Source organism: Gossypium arboreum, chromosome 12 (assembly GCF_025698485.1).
Source record: "Gossypium arboreum isolate Shixiya-1 chromosome 12, ASM2569848v2, whole genome shotgun sequence".
Classification (NCBI taxonomy): domain Eukaryota; kingdom Viridiplantae; phylum Streptophyta; class Magnoliopsida; order Malvales; family Malvaceae; genus Gossypium; species Gossypium arboreum.
In genome coordinates, this window is record NC_069081.1 from 118,827,266 (window position 1) to 118,852,379 (window position 25,114).

At 28.3% G+C, this 25,114-nt stretch overlaps 2 protein-coding genes and 1 pseudogene across 4 annotated transcripts; all 3 read left to right on the plus strand.

Moving 5' to 3' along the window:
- Positions 1-1,457: 1,457 nt before the first annotated feature.
- On the plus strand, positions 1,458-2,394 carry LOC108478135 (40S ribosomal protein S20-2-like). The gene is made up of 3 exons (XM_017780557.1): positions 1,458-1,567; positions 1,638-1,752; positions 2,251-2,394. Exons 1-3 carry the CDS (start codon positions 1,458-1,460, stop codon positions 2,392-2,394), a joined length of 369 nt encoding a protein of 122 aa, XP_017636046.1.
- A 17,669-nt stretch (positions 2,395-20,063) lies between these two features.
- On the plus strand, positions 20,064-21,407 carry LOC128279250 (protein EXORDIUM-like 3). Of its 2 annotated transcripts, XM_053023138.1 has the most exons (2): positions 20,064-21,141; positions 21,264-21,407. In XM_053023138.1, exons 1-2 carry the CDS (start codon positions 20,161-20,163, stop codon positions 21,309-21,311), a joined length of 1,029 nt encoding a protein of 342 aa, XP_052879098.1. In that variant the 5' UTR covers positions 20,064-20,160; the 3' UTR covers positions 21,312-21,407. The 2 variants fall into 2 exon arrangements, with proteins under 2 accessions (XP_052879098.1, XP_017637744.1); XM_017782255.2 differs by having other exon boundaries at positions 20,064-21,407.
- Positions 21,408-22,662: 1,255 nt separating this feature from the next.
- LOC108479570 (protein EXORDIUM-like 3) lies at positions 22,663-24,007 on the plus strand (annotated as a pseudogene). The gene is made up of 2 exons (XR_008276065.1): positions 22,663-23,741; positions 23,864-24,007. The product of XR_008276065.1 is annotated as a protein EXORDIUM-like 3 (transcript).
- Positions 24,008-25,114: the final 1,107 nt, after the last annotated feature.

Here is a 25,114-nt window from a genome sequence, read left to right on the forward strand (position 1 = left end):
TTACAAAACAAACCAAAGAATAAGATAAAAAAAAATGAATACATAAATGAGAGAGTGCTCACAGGAGAATGATATCTATCTCCTATATAACCTTCCTGCGCTCGATCACCAAAACCAATTCATCAGCATCAAAATTAATATTCCTCATCATAATGTTTCCCATTAAAGAAAATACCCAGTTCTAATGTAACGAGACTAATAGTCAAAATCTAACCAGTTACCAAATCAGTTAGCAAGATTCATGTAATTACACTAAGACCCTCGTAAACAGAAAATTTTATAATTAGATACCTAGAATTGTTGTTGTACTTATCCTTTAACATTTCCGGGTGTGACACTATTAAATTTTTCGGTGTGACATTTTAAAGTAAAAGAAATACTCACTTGATAACAATGACGTAACTGGAAAAAAATGTTTGTAATTGACCTAAATTTAAAAATATAATTTTAATTGTGTTAATAGTTTGACTTTAAATTTGAAATCTGAAAAAATAGAGGGATTAAATTCATAGAAATAAATATATAGAGATTAAGTTTCAAATTCATGGCATATTTTAACCTACAAGTTTTCTTCAAACCAGGATTGATTTTGTTGTTCATCTTATTGCCTCGTGTTTGTGCATGTTAATTGTAAAATCTTGCTTCAGTCCTTTTAAAAAAGAAAAGCTAATATAATTACAGGTGTTCTCATCTGTTTCTGCCTTTTTTTTTTTCATTTGGTTAAAATGTGCCTAAAAGTCCCTATACTTTTCAAAAATTCAGAATTTAGTCATTGTACTTTTATTTCATGGAATTTAGTCCCTCTACTTTCAGATTTCAAAAACCAAGTCCAATTGTCAACTTTATTTGTTAAATTCAAGTTAATTACAAAGTCATTTTCTTAATTACATGGCTACTAAGTGAGTATTTTTTATTTTAAAAATATCACAGTAACGAATTTAACAAATAAAGTTAACAATGTTAACAGTTGAACTTAAATTTTGAATTCAAAAAAGCAAAGGAATTAAATCTCATGAAATATAAGTATAAGGACTAAATCCCTAATTTTCAAAAAGTACAAAGACTTGTCACATATTTTAACATTTTCATTTTTAGTAAATTGTTTTTCTACTGATAATAAAATTCTTAACAAAAAATTGATGAACCTAAGGGATTGAATGTCTCTTATCTCTTTATTTACTCCTCTTTACAGCCACTTTGTTAGCATATGATTAGCTGTTAGTTTTTCGGGAAAGTATATTGGGCTTTTACCCAAAAGCCCAATATGAAAATTAGGGTAAACCTAAGTTGATAAGAGAAACTTTAACCTAATTTTAATTTCTTGAAAGCAAAGCAAACTTCTTTCCCACCAAAAAGGGATAGAAATTTATTCTTCTTTCAAAATAAAAAATTATTCTTTTTTGAATACATATTTCGATTTTTTTTTCATTTTATGAACATAGATTTCAATTTAAACAATGACATATGCACCCATGAAGCCTACTAAGCCTGGTTATGAAGAACCACGTGAGCAAATACGTAAGATAAAGATTACCCTTTGTTCAAAAAATGTGAAGAACTTGGAGAAAGATATTTAAAACAATACATAATAATATATTGCTTTTTATAATTATTACTAAAATTTTGGTGAAATTTTCAGTTTGCAGTGATTTGATCCAAGCTGCTAAAGCTAAAGCTATTAGGGTTAAGGGACCGGTGAGAATACCTACAAAAGTCCTACGTATCACAACGAGGAAGGCTCCTTGTGGTGAAGGTATTCTAAACAAAAAAACCATATCAATTTATCCAATTTAGGGTTTTAGCTTTATCCTTGTTTCGAAATTATGATCGTTCCACTTACTTTTTGTTCTTTTTTTTTTTTAATGTTGTTTGAATCGGATCAATTTGATCGGTTTTCATTTAGACTGTGTTATTGAATAAGGTTTTGAATGAATTGCTCAAAATCATTATTTGGTCAATTGAATTGGGTTTTTTTTCTCTTTACCTTTTGACCCAATTTATTAGCTTGGGCTATAAATTTTGACCCAAACTATTAAAATAAAATTTTGGCCCAAATAAAAATGAAATAAAAGTCAAATCTATATTAAATTTATTATTTATTTGTCCCTATAAAATTTTGAAGATTTTGTTTTTAAATTTTTGGGTGATTGAATTGAAATAAATGATTCCATTAATTTGATTAAATTCTAAAATCATTCCTTTTTGGGTCAAATCTTATACAAATTTGTATGAAAATTTTTTGTATGTGCTGGAACCAACACATGGGACATATATGAGCTAAGGATCCACAAGAGATTGATAGATTTGTATAGCACACCAGATGTGGTGAAGCAAGTCACTTCAATTACCATGGAACCTGGTGTTCAAGTTGAAGTTACTATTGTTGATGTTTGAGACACCCCTTTGCTTTTACTATTTTATCCTTTTTAGGGTTTAAGATTTTTGTTTTATTGTATAGTAATTAATATTCAATTTTAAGGTTTAAGATTTTTAATTTATTTAGGGTTTAGGGTTTTCAATCTCCAAATAATTTATTTGGTATTTTCAGGTGTTAGAATTTTTATTATTGAACTTTCCATATATTATTTATAGAGTTTTTAGTATTGTGTGGAAGTAAAGGCATTGCTTGAACTTCATATTGGTTATAAGTATGATTTAGTGTTTGTTTGATAATTATGGTAAAATAAAATCAATAGATTAATTTTTTTTAATGGAATCGATTACTCATTAAATACACTGTAGCAGTTATTCCTCAATACAAAATATTAAATGATTTTGTTTTTTATTGTTAAACAATTTAAATATATATTTAAAATTAATGTATTTTTCATGTTTATTTTATTTTTACTAAGACTAATCTATTTTTGAGGCTTATAGTAATATTATATTTACAATTAGGGAATAATATTTAGTTCTTTCGATCAGTTTTTTATTGAATTGACTTAATTTACCATAATTTACAAAAACTAATTTGATCAAATCAAAGTTCAAGAACCAACATAATTGAATTGTTTTTAGGTTGACCGGTTCAATCGATTAAGTGACTTCAGTTATTGAACTTGAATAATATATTTTTTGTAATATCCTGATTTTGGGCCTAGTCGAAATAGCGGTTTCGTGACCACAAAATCCGAGATAGAAATAATTATCTTATGATTAATTTTGAGGTCTATAATATGATTGCATGATTGTGTGAAAATTTTGTGAAGAAATTTTATGCATAAAGTGCTTAAATTGAAATTAGGGACTAAATCGAATAATTTGTAAAACTTGCATTCTAGAAGTTTCTAGTATGAAATTGTTTTGAAATATTAATTAGGAGGTCTTAAATAGCAATTTTATCAATTTCTAAGTCTATGGACAAAAATTAGACATGGATGGAATTTTTGGAAAGTTTAGTAGTAATGGCATTTTGGTCATTTAGGGGTAAAATGAATTAAAATACAAAATTAAAAGCCAATTTTGCTCATCTTCAACCCCATGGCCGAATATAGCAAGGAGAAACCATGGCTAGGGTTTTTCAAGCTTCCAAGCTCGATTAGCAAGGAAAACTGAAATTCGGGCTAAAATGGAAAAATACCAAGTTGTGGACGAAATGGTAAAAGTAGCCATTTTCGCATACGAGGTAAGTTCATGTGTAAATAATGTAGCATAATTGTTATTTTTAAGTTATTGATGTTAATTATATGATATGCTGATTTTTTTATCGTGAAATATTATGCTTTGTGGTTAATGTTGAGTAATATGCAAATTATGTTTACTACTTGATAAATATGAATTGCTACCGAGTATCGGTTTCGATATTCCATGGAAGACGACAATGTGAGATCGAGGAAAAAAGCCCGTTTGAACCTTATGAATAGATTAGGATACAAGTGACATGTCACTAGGATGGTTGAGCATCTGAACTCGTTGAGTTGAGTCCGAGTTCACTTATGGATGCGAATGTCCGAACTCGTTGAGTTGAGTCCGAGTTCGTGAGATGTAACTAGGCATCCGAACTCGTTGAGTTGAGTCCGAGTTCACCTATGGATGCGAACGCCCGAACTCGTTGAGTTAAGTCCGAGTTCACTTAGGGGCGGGTTACATGATTTCTTGATTACATATGAGGCACTTATGTGCAAATTATCCGTGTATCCGAGTTGTATTCTAATGTGTTCAACGGGTGAAATTTCTAGTGAAATGAAAGAACACTTAAGATGCAAGCGACGTTTTGGTAAGTGTTGTGAAATGGACACTTTGGACAGGTATGTTCTTAACCCTCGGGTTGATAATAGATACAACAACGATAAGGTAGTAAGATGATGAATGATGTTTAGAAATATGATATATGTTTTGGTGATACCATGCTAAAGTTGTTTGGTATATTTGTATTGTTATGTTACTTGTTATTTACATATGAACTTTCTAAGCATTTATGCTTACTCCTCCTCTTTATTTATTGTAGTTTTGAACAAGCCATTTCGGGGAATTGGGACAGTCGAAGGTTCGATCACACTATCCAAAGGACTTTCATCCGGGTAAATGGCTTGTAAAACTTAAGTATGGCATGTATAGCAATATATTTATTTTATGTAAATAATTTTATGATATGGCCATGATTGGTTGAGAAAATGTTTGATATTGATAAGTCATGGTGATGGTTAAATTTAGATCATGTTTGATATCATGGAAGTTTAATAGGTTATCTAGTTCATAACCAAAAAAAAATAATAATAATAATAATTAGAAGTCATTCTTTATATTTACAGATTCCTTATCGAGTCTAGTTTTAAGAGAAACAAACCTCGTAGTCATTGAAATTCGTATAGAGAGATATCGATTCAGTAATGCACAAATGTCGAGCAATCGAACCCGAAACAGGGAGACTTTAACTAATAAACTGTACTAATTGGCCCAACCAAAATTCTAGAAAAAATTAGTAAATAGATATATGAGTCTAGATTTAGGGAAAATTTACGGATCTTGATTTGAGTTTCAGTAACTTCGAGATATGATTTTTCTTGTGACGCGAGTAGCTAGAAAGCTGTGAATGTAGAAACAAAAGATTTGAAGTTCTTAATTTGATAAATTATGTTCGGTAACTCCTCAAGCTCGACTCTGGCGACGGTTTCGGGGGTGGGGGCTTTACATTTTTATTTATATATTTTAAATATTAAATATATTTTAAATAATTAAAAATATATTAAATTAAGTCAGTTTTTCAGCGGAGTTGGTTGGAAAATTTAAAAACCCATATTCAGAACTAACAAAACTTAATCCACAACCCAAAGAATCACATAAACTTACTTAATCAATTAGGTCAGTTCTCTCATCCTACTTACAATTACTTTTGTTTATAAATTTTATAATACAAAATTATGTTGTATAAAATTTTTATACAAAACTTATATCTACTTATAATTCTTCGAATAAATACATTTTAATACATTTAAACCTACACCTTTTTACATTAATAATAATATTATTTGCATTTGTGTGGTTGATCATTGCTTCAGGCATTGGGTAGCGAGACTTTTGTGAACTAAATCACTAAATTTTATGATCAAATATTAGAAACTTAATTATATTTGCAAATGTTTTGTTGATATTATATTTATAAGTGTTATTCCAAATCAAGAATGAAAATTTAAGAAAATTAAAAGGAATAATTAATTGCAAGTCAAATCGGCTCTATAGTTGATAGGAAAATGTAGAAAAAAATTAGGATATAAAGTGCTTTAGGGTAAAACTATAAACAAACTAAGGTCATTAATCCGTAGGATTTTTATAATTTTATTTAAATTTATTATAAAATACATTTATATTGTTACAAATCTAAATACTTTTCTAAATCATAAATAACAATAATAATAATAATTACAATTTGTTGATGAGTAAGATACTACCACTTCTTAATACCATGTCACATCCACATTATTTTTGCACAATATAATAGGATGCAATTGAAAAGAAAATGAATGTTATCATTTATGATTAGGTGTGTTGATAGATTTTAAAATATTTTATGTTTATTTTTATTCAACTTAAAATACTAGTTTAAAATTTTTCTTAAGCATTTTCGTATTTATAAATAGTTAATTTAATCTTCTTGTAGTTCACCTGTATTATTTTAAAAATTAAAATTATATTTGCATTTTAATCTTGAATCGAATATTTGTATTTTGCACAGCCACCAGATGCAATTCTTCAGATTTTACATAAAGGTTTAGATGGTTTTGTAATGCCTAGAATGATGGCAGTTTGATTTTTGTTATTTTATCTGCATTTACCAAAAAAAAGAAAATTCTTCATAGTCACGCTAACATTTTTTAACGTTTACAATATAATAATATATAATTTATTTATTTTTATTATATAATATAAAACATTACAAACTTAAAAAAATGGGTTAGATTGAACTCGAGCATTGGATAGTCAAGTCTAAATAAAACCCATATTTTAAATTGACCTATTTTTTAATTTAAGCTCATTTTTTGAACTAAATATTTTTATCTAAATCCTTCTAAATTCTTAACAGCCTTTAGACTTGAGTAAGTAATCTGACCCATAAACAGGTCTAATCATGACTAGAGATATTTGTTGATCAAACTTGAGTTTAATTTTTCAATCTTCAATTAATTTGAGTCGAGTCGAAGAGTTTAAATACATATTATCTAAATACCATATAAAAGTTTTAAACAATCTAAATATAAATATCTAAAAATTACAAAAAACGAGGAGATAATGTTTCTGTGAATTAAATAACTTGGGGTGTAAGCTATGTTTAATTATCTCACCTAAAAATCCTAAATGAAAAAGAAAAAACAGTCCAAACATATTAGTGATTTGAGAGGTTTAGTCAAATTAACCCATTAATTAAAAATAAATAGATTATTTCCAATCACTTTAACATCATCATTTTCACGGAAAAAGAAAAAAAAAAAAAAGAGTTTTGATTTTTGTTTGTAATCATTTTGTCAAGTTAATTATATGACCTTTTTGTATTGTCTCTATGAGAAAAAATAAAAAAATAGTATAAAATCATATCTTAATGTGTGGATTCTTTCGGTTCTTTATTTCCATTCATCATCATTTCACCTCAAACAAAGCATTATTTTAGGGCAAGCTTTTGTTGAATCATAGTACAACAATTTTAAGCTTTTCTTTTCTCTTTTTTCTTGAAATATTTGAATCATTATGAATTTGGCTTCGAATTCAAGGAAAAAGAATCAATCAATGTGATATTACTCAAAACCACTTAACTATACATTGGGTTAGAGAAAAAAATTAAAATTTATTTAGTCAATTTTCAATTTATAATTTAAAAACTCAGATAAAATAGTATTCTATTTTTATTTAATTTAAATATCGATAAATTAAATTAATCCGAAATTATAAAATTCGGTTTGGGCTGTTTATAATATTAAATTAAATTTCTGTTTATTCGTAATTTTTCATATATATATATAAATAAATAAAAGGGAGTAAAGTGAAATGAGAAAGGGTAAATTGATTGCCTTTAACAGCCATGCCCTATACATGAGATTCAATTCAATACCTATGATATATTGTTTCCACCTTACTGCCTGCCTTCTTTAATTATTTTATCGGCCCTGCCTAGTGAAAGCTGTACATAATGAATGTCCAAATGCAGCTTCACTTAATAATTAGAGAATTAAAAACTTCCAACTGCCAATTTAATGTTCATATATATTTCAAGTCATAATAAATTTCCATATCATTATCTCCAATGCTTAAATTAATTAAATTAAAATAAATATGAAAAAAAACTCACCTCAAAGTTGAAACTTTTAAGTTTCTTCAAATCTCGACACGCCAAAGCCGATTTTTCATCTTCGGCATAATTTTATTTGGGACTGTTGTGAGTTATTTTTATTGAGTTAATTATATATATATATATATATATATATATATAAACTTAGGGTTTCCATTGAATCTTTCTGGTTGAGAGACTTCTTCATTGAGCAATTTAAAAAAAAAAAAAAACAGAAAAAAAAACCCTTGTTTTATATACAAAAATATATGATTGTAGATGACAGCTTAAAAGAGAAAGCTCCATAGATTTTTCCTACCTACTACATAGACATTTTTCCTCCTACAGTCAACACTACTTCGCTTTGTTAATTTAAATATCCTCTCTACATGAAACTAAGGGAGAAAGTTGGAATTGGCTACAATACATTTTATCTTTTATTTTCGTAGCATATTGCTGACAATTTGGAATTTAACTAATATCGGTGTATTATGATATTTGAAATCAATAAAATTTATGCATATCCCACCTTTAATTTTACAATTCTAAATTTTAATAAATATATTTGTTATATAAATTTTTCACCAAATAAATCTAACATATATAAAATCAATCTCTCTACCTCTTCATTATCTTCATAGGTGAGTTTAAATCACCTTAAGGGAGTTAATATAATATTTATATTTTTTTATAAAGCGAGTTAGTGTCATCTGTCAATTGAGTTTCAATTCAGTTGGAAAATTACTTTAGTATCCTTTTGTATTTAAAATAAATTTATAATATTTGAGAATACTTTAGTTTTTTATTTGAAAAAAATATGCATATGATAAGATTTAAACCATACTAGTTGGGTTAACAAAACCTTAAATTTACCACTTAATCAAAGTTATACTTTAATATTTTATATATTTTAAGTTTATTATACACACTTTATTAACTTCATCAATTATATATATAATAATTAATTTCAAACCATACTTTTTTATTATATTTACTTCTTTTCATGTGGGTGCAGCATCACAAATTTATTGTCTTTGTTTTTAATATAATGTTTAGAATTACTTATAGTTTCTCCTCAACCATTAATATGATAACGCACTTCAATGCATTTGAACTCGCGTCTTCATGCACTAAAAATAATACCAACACTAACTAAGCTAACACTCAAGCTGCAGCATTTAAGCTTTTATACGAATGCATGGTAAAATAAAATTATTTTTACTATGCTACGAACTTAATGATATAGGGTTTTGGTTGAATTTTTATAGATAAATCATAAAAGGTCAAAAACCCGTCCTGGATTTTTTTTATTTTTTAACATAATCCATGAAATTTTAGAAACTTCATCTACAATCTAAATACTATATTAATAAAGTATAAAGTACATGAATTATATGGATAAAAATAAATGGTAGCTGGCAGATAGAAATGGCTAAATAAGCACTCGAGAAAAAGGGCTTATATAAAATCATTATCTCAATTAAAATGCTATCATAATATGAACTGTCCATGAAAATGAAGCTAAAGCAAAAACAATAACATGTATTATAACATGAAATGGAACTCCCAAAATAACATGGTGAAAATATTTGTAAAGTCCCTTTATTATAGGGATTAAATTAAATTAATCCTTCTATTTTTAAAAGTATCAATTAAACACTTGTACTCATTGCTTAAAAATGATATAGAAATTATTATTTTTGGTTTACAATTAAACTCTAAACAAAATATTTCATTAGTAGAGTAATAAAAATTATGATTTGTGAAGTCCTTCAATTATAGGGATGGGATCAGATTAGTCCTTCTAAACTTGTAATTCATTTACTATTAAAAAGAATCTAATAATTTCAAATTAGAAAATTGAATTGAATTAACATTTGCTAATAAATTATTATTTTTTCATTTACAATTCAACTTTAAACAAAATGTTTTTATGCAAAATCATAAAAAGAACTTTTAAAATACAATTTTTTAAATAGTAAATGATACATATGTATTTTTATAATTGACAGAGAGAATATAGTTACTCGGGATCAAATCTAAACTTACATACCTATAACATAATACTCTTACCATTAGGTAAAGAGATTGTTAGGATTAATGATATTTAAAAAATATATTCTATTGAAATTTGACATTATTTTATTCTTTTAATATTATAAAGATCAAAATAATCTATTTAATAGAACATGGACTAATTTAATCTAATTAATATAGTAGAGGTGCCTGCCAGTAATATTCACTAAAATTAAACTCTTCAAGTTGAAAATATGAACTGTCCATGAAAATGAAGCTAAAGCCAGTGATTCGCACGCGATAAACCCGAACGTCTGGTAGTCGAGAGAGAGGTTGATGAGCAAAGCATGTCAGCTGTTAAGGCGCCCAAGCACCCCAAGTTCCCGCGCCGCTGTCCGCCGAAAAAACCATAAATACGCGCGTGAGATGTTTCGGTGGAACGCACGCGTGAAAAGGGGAGGTGACGTGACGTTGGGAAATGGTGAACAAAAGAAATTAAAGGTCCAAGGACAGTAGTTTTTGATTGCTTGCGGTGGGGTCCAATGCGAAAAAATAAAAAAGAGTCGCCCTCTAGCTGAGCTGTGAGATTGCTACTGGCTGGCTCGGCTGTCATGATTTAGAGCCGCGCAAATCACTCCGTGATTAGCCGCACCCATCTCATCCCCTCTCCTATCCGCCCAATGTTCAACGTCACTTGTGCTTTGACGCTATCCATTTCTATTCGGGTTTTAAATTTTTCGACTTATAATTTTAATATTAAATTTAGGGTCAATCTGGTATTTTACCTTTTATTTATTTATTTATGTCTTTGATTAATATAGTTAAAATATTTTGATGTGACATTGACAATAAATAATACCGTGACATGTGATAATATTATATTTTGATATGTGACAAAAAATAAAATAAAAATATAATTTTTTATATTTTTAATATTTTTCACATGCAATTAAATTATTAGTCGTCAATGTTAGATTAGTGTATTTCTAAATTTAGATACGGATCAAGTTAAAAAATAATACTAAATAAATATAAGTTGTCAAATTTAAATAGCTCAAAATATATTAACCTTTAAAATTATAGTTTTTACATAATAAATTATTTGAATTTGAATTATTTCAAAATTTACCATTCTATATTTAGATAATTATCAATTCAAATTATTTTAAGTTTTTGCCTGATTAAATTAAAATTATTTGTATTTTTTATTTGGAGCATCTGAGTTTGAGTAGCTTTAAACTTGAATTAATTTATGATTGGTTGATTAAAAGTTGAGTTATTAATTTTTAATGATTAAATTAAATTTAAAATTAAATTGATGAGAATAATTTTTAATTTAATCAAAATTAATTTATCATGTAAAAGAAACACCAAGGCTAGTGTCAAAGGACAAGTATAAGTTTTGAACTTCCAAAAATAGTAACATTAACGTAAATATCTTGAAAATGGCAACTTAAAATTACAATAAGGATAAAATATATATTATAATATTTAAAAGATTATAATTCAATTTCAGATTTTTATCTAAAAAAAGTGATCAAGCCTAAAACTTTGTCAATAGATCAAAAGGTATCATCCCATGCAATTTATATCCTAAATTATTTTGTTAATCTAATTTAAGAATAGTAATGGAGCAGTCAGGAGTGGATGTAACTAAATTTATTATCGTTTCACAGTTGGTGCTAGATTTAATCATGAATCGGGTTACTCAGCTTGATTTGAAGGTCCGTCCGAATAGCGGGAGGGTTTAGATAAAAATATAGGCTTGAAAAAATAGGCTTGAACAAGAAGTAAGACCCGTTTTTTAAATAGGCCTAGCTCGAGTTGGCCCGAATTTGCAAAAGAAATAAATTGTTATTATTTTTTAGTGTTTTACCATTGTTTTGCTATTATTTTGCTATTATATTATTACTATTTTGTTGTTATTGTTTAGATATTGTATAACTCTTGTTTTATTATTAATTTTGCTATTATTTTAAATGTATTTGCTTGCTAAATTGCACTTATTTTAGTGATTTTTTATTTTTCTTATTTGTTGGGAAATATTTATTTTAATGCTTTTAGTATATTTGATGTATTATTTTTAAAAATTATTTTTATATAAAAAATAATATAAAAAAGTTTAATACGAGATGAACTGAGCTTGGGAAAAATTTTAAACCTATTTTTCAGGTCAAGTCGAGCCCGAACTTAGAAACAAGCTTAATTTTTTTTATGTGACCCGACACAACACATTATCAACTCTAGTTGACACTTTTTGTTTTACCACCCGCATAACTTTATTATGGTTGTATAATTTTGAAAATTACTACAATATTTATGAATGTTAGATACATTCATCCATATCTCGCATTGTCTCAATTTGATCCTTGCTAGTTATTTATAACATTTCCAATGTTTTTTTTAAAGAAAAAGAACCAAACAACTAATAAGAGTAGTAAAACATACTAAAACCCTAGCCGACAAGCTTATCCCATACGTCTCGTCCTAAGTCATACAGTCTCATTAATTGCATCAAAATTAAACCCCAAACATAAAATTTCATAAATACAATGAAGACTTTTATTTTATACATTTACCTTTATAACAATCATATATAAACGTAAAATTATAATTTCATACAATATAATGATCATATATAAACGTAAAATTATAATTTCATACAATGTGATGAGGTGAGATGTGATAAAGTCAAACAAAACTACTTATGATTGTTTCATTTTTGTTGTAAAAAACAAAACACTTTATCTCATATCTACTTTTCAAAAAAAATATTACTGAATTTAAAAATATTCGAGTTTAATCATTCCTAACCTAATCCTTTGCATGCGTCCAAATCCAATAATAAATAGGAAAAGAAAACTTAAACATTCTTCCAAACCCATACCTTATACCTATCATCTACACCCATAGGGCTTAAAATCTACGACTATAACCACTTCATATTGAAAATTATTTGGTCCTAATTTCATATATATATATATATATGTATAGTCACATGCTTGAGCAACTAGACATAGAGGGGTCCATGTTATAAACAAAGCTACACACCCATGAAACATCCTAGCTACAAGTGATAGGATTGGACTAATTTATATGTATCTAATTTCTATTGACTATGACGCTTGTGTTGCATTTTTTTTCTTTATTCTTAATAAATATTTAGGTTATAGGTTAAAATATACATACGTCCCTATATTCTTTTAAAAATTAGAATTTAGTCTTTTACTTTTATTTATAAGAATTAGTCTATATTTCAAATTTTAAAATTCAAGGTCAATCGAGAAAACTATTATTTTGTTTGTTAATTTTGTCAAGATGACATTTTGAAATAAAAAAATTTACTTGATAGTCATACAACTAACAAACAACGTTGTAATGAACTTGAATTTAACAAAATAATTTTAATAAGTGTTAACAATTGAACTTAAATTTTGAAAATTGAAAAGTAAAGAAATTAAATTTTTAAAATAAAATTTCATTGATTAAATTTCAAAATTTTGAAGAGTACGAAGACTTATAGCATATTTTATCCTAAATTGTATTACTGAAGTGAGTAAAAATATAATATATTTATAAAAAAAATATGAGCTTTAGTTGTGTTGGTAAAGTTAAATTATTAAATCTATTTTGAATTTAAATTATGCAAAAGATAAAAATATATTTATAATTATATTTACCGTTTTATAAAAAGATAAAAATCATTTAATTCTTTTGAATTGAGTTAATACATAATTAACTCACATTAATTAAATAAGGACTTAAATATATATATTGTTGGTTAATTTGATTATTTTAATTGATCGATTTAACCGATTGCATCGAGAATCAATCGAGATATCGATATAGAAAAAATATTAATTAATTGAATTAAAATTTTTTATAAAATTTTAATAATTTATTTAATCAAATAAAAAAAATATCAAACCAATATCTTAACTGTTTCGATCTCTAATCCAAATTTAAAAACCTTGCTGAGCACTCGTCCAAGCGTTGGAAGGATTCAATAATGCCCTTGGTCGTTTAAAGGACGGTTCCCTCGTATGAAGACGTTAAAAAAGGGGTCCCAATCGTCTCAAATTGCACAGCACAAAAGGCTAACTGAGGGGATGTAACCGTAGCATAACTACACCTAAAGTAAGTTGAATGAAGCGGACCCGTGGAGGTTGTCAAATCCACTAATATTTTATAGTTGACACCGTTTATTTCATTATTTGTAATTATTAGAGGTGTTTATTGATAGAACGGATTGTATAATTTAACTTATCTTAGATCGAATTTGAGATTATGTTTTTTTTATTTCGAGATAAGTTGATCTGGCTTATTCTTTTTGCTGTTTATAAAGTATAAAAAAAAATAATTTTACATTAATGTTATTTTCATTAATAATATTTTTTCAACTTTGGGGTTATGTCAGGTCTAAACTTGAGTTCAAATTTAAAAAATTTTCTGAATCGAGACTTGATTCGGTCTGATTTGACCTAAATTATTATCACCTTCATTAATTTAGGATGAATATATCCTCACTTCGCTTCAATTTTATCTTTTTTTATTTTTAAAAATATTTTCCATCTTTTTATAAGAAAATAAATATTTAATTTGAATATTTAAATATAAAATATAAGGGCTTAAATGGTAATTTTATATATTGGACAAAACAAGATAAGTAATATCATATTGCTCCATATTTATTATCCAAAAGAATTCATCCCACAACACATCCACGTTTTCTTTTTTAAAAGCTCCATTCATAACAAATGGAATTAAAATTCATCGGGTGATTCAGATTTTGTCACTCTATTCATTTTACAGTTCACTAATTCTTTCGAAATTTATGATTACCTCTCTATCTTTCAAACAATGTCAATTAATTTAAATTTATTCATTTTAGTGCTTATATTCACTATTTTTCTATTTCTTAAAATTAATTACAGATCAATTTGATTAAATCAATATATGTATTGATATCAAATTAATTAACATTTGTTTGTGATTAGAAATTAAAGCAAATGATAAGGAAATGAATCAAATAACCAATGTGATAAATGATTTTAAAAAATGGAATAACCCAATCATATGCATAGAGTTAAATGAGTTGGTTTGCTCATAAATTGCACCGTCAGCTACTAGCATAAGTAGTCATTCATGGAGGTTTTTAGGGTTAAAAAAAAATTATTAGCTCTAGAAAAGGTTATTACATCTTTAAATAGTACTAAATGCTAAACACCATTTCTTTATATTTACTTTTTTTCCATTTAAATTTTATCCTTAAACTTAGATTTTATTAATGTATAATGATGTAGCACTTTAAGAGGGTTTTTACGACAAAAAAATAAAAAATATCAAAATAATATAAAGAAAAAACTATGTACCAAAATGGTACAAGTGCCGCCTATGGCGGAGGCATGACCACCTCATGTCGAATCAGAAATTTCATAGTCTGCCGGTCAAATTTTGTGCAGACTAAAATGTAATAATATAAAATATTTAGGGACCTGTTATGGAATTATACCATTTAGAATGGCTGCTGGGAAAAAAGTGAAAGGGTGCCGCCTGATAGAGTGGCGGCACCAAACTAAAATAGGGCTAATTTCCTTGTAAGCCCTCCTTTTTTGTTATTTTCTTTTATTCCCTTCAACTCACTATATTATTTTTAAACAAGCCCTTAACCTATTTTTTAGTAAAATAAGCCCTTAATTTATAGTTTTACTCAAAAAGCCCTTTATTTTAATATTAAAGTAAATATATTTTACCCAAAATAAAGCTATTTAAAAAATATAAACTAATTCACATTTTAGGTTGATGTGAATAGTTTATTAAATAAAAATTAAAATTTTAAAATTTCATGAGAGTGCTTATGAGTAAAAACTATAAATTAAGGGCTTATTTAACTAAAAAATAGGTTAAGGGCTTGTTTAAAAATAATATAGTGAGTTGAAGGAGGAATAAAAAGAAAATAACAAAAAAGGAGGGCTTACAAGGAAATTAACCTATATTTTAGTTTGGTGCCGCCACTCTGTCAGGCGGCACCCTTTCACTTTTTTCCCAGCAGCCATTCTAAATGGTATAATTTCATAACAGGTCCCTAAATATTTTATATTATTACATTTTAATCCTGCGCCGCAATTTGACCGACAGCTACAGTAATTTCTGATCTGACATGGGGTGGTCATGCCTCTGCCATAGGCGGCACCACCCCAAATGTACCATTTTGGTACATAGTTTTTTCTTTGTATTATTTTAGTATTTTTTTATTTTTTGTCCTATTTCAGTAAAAAACCCTTTTATACTTTGTTGTTGCTTGAAATTTAATATATATAATTTAAAAATATAAAAGAATCATCGCTTGATACAATTTCAGAATAATACATCTTTATACCCTAATAGAATCTAATTTATGAACTAAATTGAAAAAAAATCTATCAAATTCAAAGATTAAGATTAACATGAACAGGAAAAAATTAGGGGCTAAAATTACAAAATTGAAGAAAATTGTACTTCATATCTAAATAATCGTGTAGTAAGATTCCATGTACTAATAAAGAGTGAAGAGGAATTGAGTTTATAAAATTCAAACCCCCAAAAGGGTAAATGCATTTAACAATGTCTCTACTTTTGATAAACTTTGGGAAACTAATAATGCCAGTGTATATATAGTGGTATGTGTTGTTGGGCATTGTGAAAATGTACCCTCGTTTTAACACATTCCAATTTCAAAGTTGATTAATCTAATACATACTAATAGTAACCAATTACTTTAGTATCTCTTAGGATAAACTACATCCAAAGTCATTAAATTATTAATAGTTTCACATTTCAGTCACTCAACTTCAAAAGTTTACAAAATAGTCACTCAACTACTAGAAAGTTTTTATTTAAGTCACTAAGCAATTAAGTTTTTTTAAGTCAAGCTAGTGAACTCCAAGCGGCGATTTTATGAACAGTACAATGGATCAATAGAGTAAAAAAAAATTACCTTATATCCAAATCGATCTGACGGTCAATCTCGAAGATCAGAGAAGACAGCTATTTGGATTTTGATTCATAGATTCTTGATGTTTAAAATTGTTTCATTAAAAAAAAATCTGAATTGTAGATGAGAAGGGGAATGAAAGCTTTCGATTGGTCAGACGGTGTGAACATATAAGGCCATTGACTTGAATGAAAACTTTTACATAGTTCGTGACTATTTTATAACTTTTTGAAATTAAGTAGTAAAACTATAAACTTATTAATAATTTAGTGACCTTTAATGTAGTTTACTCTATATATTATTTGACATTGGATAGTTATAATGGGTTTCAATTAAATTTAAAATTGATTCTAATTGGATCATTTAAACAAAAGGTAAAATATTCTCTCAACACTATTTTCTTCATCTAAGGAACTGCTAAATTTTTTATAGAATTAAAATTGAATTATTAATATTTGAGAAGATCAAAATATAATTTTATTATTATACTAAATTAAAAATTTATAAATTTTAAAGGGATTAAATTAAAATTTAAAATTTTACAATTTTGGGACGTACCAACTCATATAATTTAAAATATGACCTTGCAAAATGCTCATTATCCTTACATCTCTAAATTTTTATCATCTTAAATTATTTTAACATTTCAATTTCTTTTCTGAAAAACATAACTATATATTTTTTTTTCATTTTCTGAACACGTCATTTTCCGACGCGAGTTTTTAGTGGAAGTAATGTAATTTATATCACTAAACTGAAAGTGTATGGTTGTTCCGGTAAAAGTATTATAGAGTTATTTGTATTATGAGTTAAATTGTGTTTTATCATTCTATTAAAAGAATAAATAAATTAATTTTTACACGTTAGATAAAAAAGTAAACTAATTTTTCTGTTAAAATTTATCTATTTTACTTTTATAAAATAGTCAACGACGTTAGTATGAAGTATACATGTAATACGCCACATGAAATTCGATATTTCAATCAATCACATCAAATTTTAATAGTAAAATGAATAAAAATTTTAACAAAAAAAATTACTCTTTAATTAAATGCATAGAGACTAAATTATTCATTTTAATAAAAAGATAAAATATAATGTAATTTCTAGTACATAGACCTGTTTTTAATTTTATTTATTTAATTATATGTAGTTATATATATATATATATATATATATATATTCTAAAAGCTCAAATTTCATGATGAAATTGATTTAGCAACATAACAGCAGCACCTGGCTCCGATCCATTTTATCCACGTGGCAAGCTTAGACAAAGATGCAATTGCGGGTTCTAAATCCTTAAAATAAAGATCTAATTTCATTTTTGATCCTTTCACAATACCAAATTTAAGATTTAATCCCTTACTTTTACAATAAAGTGCTAGATAAAAAAATTACATTTCGGTTGAATGTTTATTTATTTAATTAAAAAAAACAACATAACTCATTATAAAAGTTTACATATCAATGAGTAGTTAAGGGTGCTTATAAATAAATGTCATTTCAGTATTTTAACTAGAATAAAGTTGTCAAAATTTTGAACTAAAATTTTTTCTTCAAATTTTCAATCCATAAATTAGGTGAAATTAAAGTATAAAATTTAAATTTCAAATATTAGCATGATAAAGAGACCAAAAGCTGATGACGAAAAGGAAAAGGGACCAAAAGAAAATTTAACCTTTAAAATATGTTTTAGGCAAGACGGCCTCATGCTCCAAACATTCAAACAAACAATTGTACTAACTTCCAAAATTACCCTCATCCACCGTTTCCCGCGCTATTTACTAACATAAAGTTAGTTGATCATATTTTTTATAAAAAAAATACAATGAAAAATCTAACCCCTAAGTTTACTTATTTTCTCATTGTAGTCTTAATTTTGTCAAATTTAATAAAACTAATTTTTTTACGGAAAACCTAATTAAATTATTAAAAATTAAAGGCATTGACTTGATAGCCAGCATTGGATTTTACGTTTACTTTGTTGCTAATGTGAATATTTTTAAAAAATTATGAATTTTGTTTATTTTTTAAATTCTATTAAGTAATGAATTGTGGTATAATTGTTATATCAATATTTTTAAAATTTTAAATTTCATTCAACTTTTTCATATGAAAATAATTGGTAAAATATGTTATAAGAGAAACTTATATGTGTTTTTATTTTACAAAATTAACCCTTCAATTTTTATATTTTAAAATTCAATTCTAATTATTAACACTGTTAAAATTATTTTGTTAAGTTTAAGTTCATTATTACGTCATTCTAAATTATAAAGTAAGTATTTTTTATTTCAAAACGTTACACTAATAAAATTAACAAAAAGAAAAAACAGTGTTAATAATTAAACTAATGAAATTTATATGGATTTTTGCATGAATTGTGATGTTAATATCATCAAAATTTTACTGTTTAAATTAAGTTTTTATAAAAAATAAATTGACTAAAATTTAGGACCAATATGATAAAAATTAAATATTAATAGTTAAAATTATAATTATGCATAAAATTGATCATATCATAGATCAGATGAAGACGAATAAATCATGATGATCAAAACGGCCCCCACTCTGAACCTGTAGGCCCCACTTTGCCTCTCTTCACTCTTTCACTTTAAAGAATCTATCTGTCCTCCATTACCCGCAACTCAATGCATCAGCAGCCCCCATCGAAAATATAAAACTCTCCTTTTTCCCTAAATTATCCTCAAGCCCCAAAAATGCAAAATGCAAAATTCAAAATATTATATATTTTAGGTAATATGTTTTGATTATACAACTTAAAAAGAAATTATAAAATAATTATTAAACTATTCAATAATTTTTATTAAATTATTTAAAATTTTTATTTAAATTATTAAATTGTTAATTTTTTAAAATTTTGATTAAAGAACTCTAATAGTTTGACGAATAATATAATAGATCAATATCAATAACTCGAAGAAAAGAATAAATTTTAAATTCAAGTTGATTTAAGGGTAATGTCAAATGATTGAAGAAAAAATTATTTAAATTTTAGTTTGTAGATTCACGACGCTCAAAATTATTTCATTTAAAAAATAATTTGTAAAAATGAGAATGAAAACTTTCAATTGATGTAAGTATTGTGATTATACAAGAACAATTTTAACTTTCTAATTTCTAGTAACTTAAACGAAAACATTTAAAAATTTAATGATTATTTTATAACTTTTAAAATTAAGTGATCAAAATTTAAATTTACTAATAGTTTAATAAATTTATTTGTTATTTTAGCATGATATATTTTACAAATTTTTAAATTTAAATTATTGAATCCTCTTCTTCTGTATATATAAAGCTTCTAATTCACCATCTCTCAAATGCTCGAGCAGTCTCGCATTTTATTTTTCCTTTCTTTTTCCCACACTTTTTTAAAACCCATTAGCAAAAAATGCACTGGGTTCTTCCTGTGTTGCTTGCAGTTATCGGAGTTACTGCACTGCTCGTTGTAACTCCGGTAAGGGGGTACCGTCCATGGCCGTACGTAAAACCCAACAGCTCCGACTTAATGTTCGGAGGCTCTAAGAAATTTGAGGGCTCATCGGAGTTTGTACATATGAGATATCATATGGGTCCAGTCCTTACTGCTCATATCACCATCCACCCAATCTGGTACGGCCGGTGGCAGAAATCACAGAAGAAAATCATCCGTGAGTTCATCAACTCGATCTCCGCCGTTGATTCCAAACAGCCTTCGGTGGCTGGGTGGTGGAAGACCGTACAGCTTTATACCGACCAAACGGGAGCCAACATTTCCCGTACGGTGCTATTAGGTGAAGAGAAAAACGATCGTTTTTACTCCCATGGGAAATCCCTCACGCGCTTATCGATACAGTCCGTTATCAAAAGCGCTGTAACGGCCCGTACGAAACCGTTACCCATCAATCCCAAAAGCGGGTTGTACCTCTTGCTCACCTCCGACGATGTGTACGTCGAAGATTTTTGCGGCCAAGTCTGTGGGTTCCATTACTTCACGTTCCCCTCAATCGTGGGGTACACGCTCCCGTACGCATGGGTGGGTAACTCCGCCAAGCTTTGCCCAGGAGTATGCGCTTACCCTTTTGCCGTACCTCAATACATGCCGGGGTTGAAGCCGTTAAAGTCACCCAACGGTGACGTTGGAGTTGACGGGATGATAAGTGTGATCGGACACGAAGTCGCCGAATTAGCAACCAACCCACTGGTTAACGCTTGGTACGCCGGTCAAGACCCGGTGGCTCCGGTGGAAATTGCGGATTTATGTGAGGGTATATATGGAACTGGAGGTGGTGGGTCTTATACAGGACAGTTATTGAATGATAAAGGTGGTGCCACGTATAATATGAATGGGATCAGACGGAGGTACTTGGTTCAGTGGGTTTGGAACCATATTGTGAGTTATTGTACTGGGCCTAATGCTCTTGATCAGTAATTTATATTTTTATTTTGTTTAATTTTTTTTGAAACTTGTGATTTTATCTTGGCATTTTGTCTTTGTCTCTTTTTTTTTTTCAGGTTATTTTCGCCTTTGTGGGTTTTGGTCGGGTGGGTGTTGATGCATGATTAGTTAAGGTAGTTAAGTTTGTTAAATATGTGTACTTTTGTAGTAATAAGCTTTGATTTCTAATATACTATTTTCGTATACCGATAGTTTAATTAGCCCGTTTGATTTGGTTTCTTCAATTTTCCTGGAAAATTTTCAGATTACCTAAAACCTATCATTTTCCTGGAAAACATCAGTAGCTTTTTATCATCTGCTTATAATTATGACTCATTGTGGTGGTGGTGTTAATAATTTCGGGAACTTTATAATATCGAAACCATCCTTTTGAAAGCATGGAAATCTAATGGTGCAAAAAGCAGTGAAAGCAACTCCCTTTTCTGTTTTATCTTTTGGGTGGAGAAATCAAAACTAGAGTTATCTAACATTTTCTTATGTCCGAGAAAATTTAAACAGAAAACACGATCGTATCAAATCTGAACTCAAGCTCAATTTAATCAGAAAAGATAAAATTCCATATAAACATTTCAACCAAAATGTGAATTTATCTAAACTCGTTAGTTTAAGAATACATTATTAAGAAAAATAATTACGAACTTTAAAATGAAATAATTAGTACATGACATTATTAAAAGAATAATTACAAACCTTGAAATGATTAGTACATAATTAATATTCATGGATTATAAATTAAACATAAAAGATAATCTTGATTATATTAAAAAAATAACCTGAAATCAGTAGATGATCCAAATATGAAAAAATTCAAATAATACAAAATCTTTCAGCAAGGTCTAAATTGACATAAACAGTAAATCAATTTGAACTAGGGATGATATGACCATAAAATAACACGAACAAGTAAACTTGGAGTGACAAAAACTTGAAATGATCCAAATATGTAATGGCTTAACTTGAAGAAAACTTGAGCCTCAGATATGAATGATCGAAATTCAAAACAACTTCAACCCAAAACAACCTATACTTGAAGATCAACTCAAAATGAGAATTGAATTGACCCGACACAACCCACTGAATTATTTTCTTCTTCTGGTTGAAAAAAAGGCCCTTACAAACAAGTAAAACTAAATATCATAAAAATAGAATCAATAAAAGGGAAAACTGAAGCTAACTCTAATCAAAATTATTTCATAAAAAAATAATTTGTAAAAATGAGAATGAAAACTTTCAATTGATGTAAGTATTGTGATTATACAAGAACAATTTTAACTTTCTAATTTCTAGTAACTTAAACGAAAACATTTAAAAATTTAATGATTATTTTATAACTTTTAAAATTAAGTGATCAAAATTTAAATTTACTAATAGTTTAATAAATTTATTTGTTATTTTAGCATGATATATTTTTACAAATTTTTAAATTTAAATTATTGAATCCTCTTCTTCTGTATATATAAAGCTTCTAATTCACCATCTCTCAAATGCTCGAGCAGTCTCGCATTTTATTTTTCCTTTCTTTTTTCCCACACTTTTTTTAAAACCCATTAGCAAAAAATGCACTGGGTTCTTCCTGTGTTGCTTGCAGTTATCGGAGTTACTGCACTGCTCGTTGTAACTCCGGTAAGGGGTACCGTCCATGGCCGTACGTAAACCCAACAGCTCCGACTTAATGTTCGGAGGCTCTAAGAAATTTGAGGGCTCATCGGAGTTTGTACATATGAGATATCATATGGGTCCAGTCCTTACTGCTCATATCACCATCCACCCAATCTGGTACGGCCGGTGGCAGAAATCACAGAAGAAAATCATCCGTGAGTTCATCAACTCGATCTCCGCCGTTGATTCCAAACAGCCTTCGGTGGCTGGGTGGTGGAAGACCGTACAGCTTTATACCGACCAAACGGGAGCCAACATTTCCCGTACGGTGCTATTAGGTGAAGAGAAAAACGATCGTTTTTACTCCCATGGGAAATCCCTCACGCGCTTATCGATACAGTCCGTTATCAAAAGCGCTGTAACGGCCCGTACGAAACCGTTACCCATCAATCCCAAAAGCGGGTTGTACCTCTTGCTCACCTCCGACGATGTGTACGTCGAAGATTTTGCGGCCAAGTCTGTGGGTTCCATTACTTCACGTTCCCTCAATCGTGGGGTACACGCTCCCGTACGCATGGGTGGGTAACTCCGCCAAGCTTTGCCCAGGAGTATGCGCTTACCCTTTTGCCGTACCTCAATACATGCCGGGGTTGAAGCCGTTAAAGTCACCCAACGGTGACGTTGGAGTTGACGGGATGATAAGTGTGATCGGACACGAAGTCGCCGAATTAGCAACCAACCCACTGGTTAACGCTTGGTACGCCGGTCAAGACCCGGTGGCTCCGGTGGAAATTGCGGATTTATGTGAGGGTATATATGGAACTGGAGGTGGTGGGTCTTATACAGGACAGTTATTGAATGATAAAGGTGGTGCCACGTATAATATGAATGGGATCAGACGGAGGTACTTGGTTCAGTGGGTTTGGAACCATATTGTGAGTTATTGTACTGGGCCTAATGCTCTTGATCAGTAATTTATATTTTTATTTTGTTTAATTTTTTTTGAAACTTGTGATTTTATCTTGGCATTTTGTCTTTGTCTCTTTTTTTTTTTCAGGTTATTTTCGCCTTTGTGGGTTTTGGTCGGGTGGGTGTTGATGCATGATTAGTTAAGGTAGTTAAGTTTGTTAAATATGTGTACTTTTGTAGTAATAAGCTTTGATTTCTAATATACTATTTTCGTATACCGATAGTTTAATTAGCCCGTTTGATTTGGTTTCTTCAATTTTCCTGGAAAATTTTCAGATTACCTAAAACCTATCATTTTCCTGGAAAACATCAGTAGCTTTTTATCATCTGCTTATAATTATGACTCATTGTGGTGGTGGTGTTAATAATTTCGGGAACTTTATAATATCGAAACCATCCTTTTGAAAGCATGGAAATCTAATGGTGCAAAAAGCAGTGAAAGCAACTCCCTTTTCTGTTTTATCTTTTGGGTGGAGAAATCAAAACTAGAGTTATCTAACATTTTCTTATGTCCGAGAAAATTTAAACAGAAAACACGATCGTATCAAATCTGAACTCAAGCTCAATTTAATCAGAAAAGATAAAATTCCATATAAACATTTCAACCAAAATGTGAATTTATCTAAACTCGTTAGTTTAAGAATACATTATTAAGAAAAATAATTACGAACTTTAAAATGAAATAATTAGTACATGACATTATTAAAAGAATAATTACAAACCTTGAAATGATTAGTACATAATTAATATTCATGGATTATAAATTAAACATAAAAGATAATCTTGATTATATTAAAAAAATAACCTGAAATCAGTAGATGATCCAAATATGAAAAATTCAAATAATACAAAATCTTTCAGCAAGGTCTAAATTGACATAAACAGTAAATCAATTTGAACTAGGGATGATATGACCATAAAATAACACGAACAAGTAAACTTGGAGTGACAAAACTTGAAATGATCCAAATATGTAATGGCTTAACTTGAAGAAAACTTGAGCCTCAGATATGAATGATCGAAATTCAAAACAACTTCAACCCAAAACAACCTATACTTGAAGATCAACTCAAAATGAGAATTCGAATTGACCCGACACAACCCACTGAATTATTTTCTTCTTCTGGTTGAAAAAAAAGGCCCTTACAAACAAGTAAAACTAAATATCATAAAAATAGAATCAATAAAAGGGGAAAACTGAAGCTAACTCTAAAGAACAATGTGGTCATTGTCAAAATATCTCCAGAAAGCGATGCTGTCAGCAAGCAGGATCTAATCAAGCTATGGTTGCAGGCCATGATGTTAAAGAAAGGATCTACATATAGTAATTTCTAGTAAA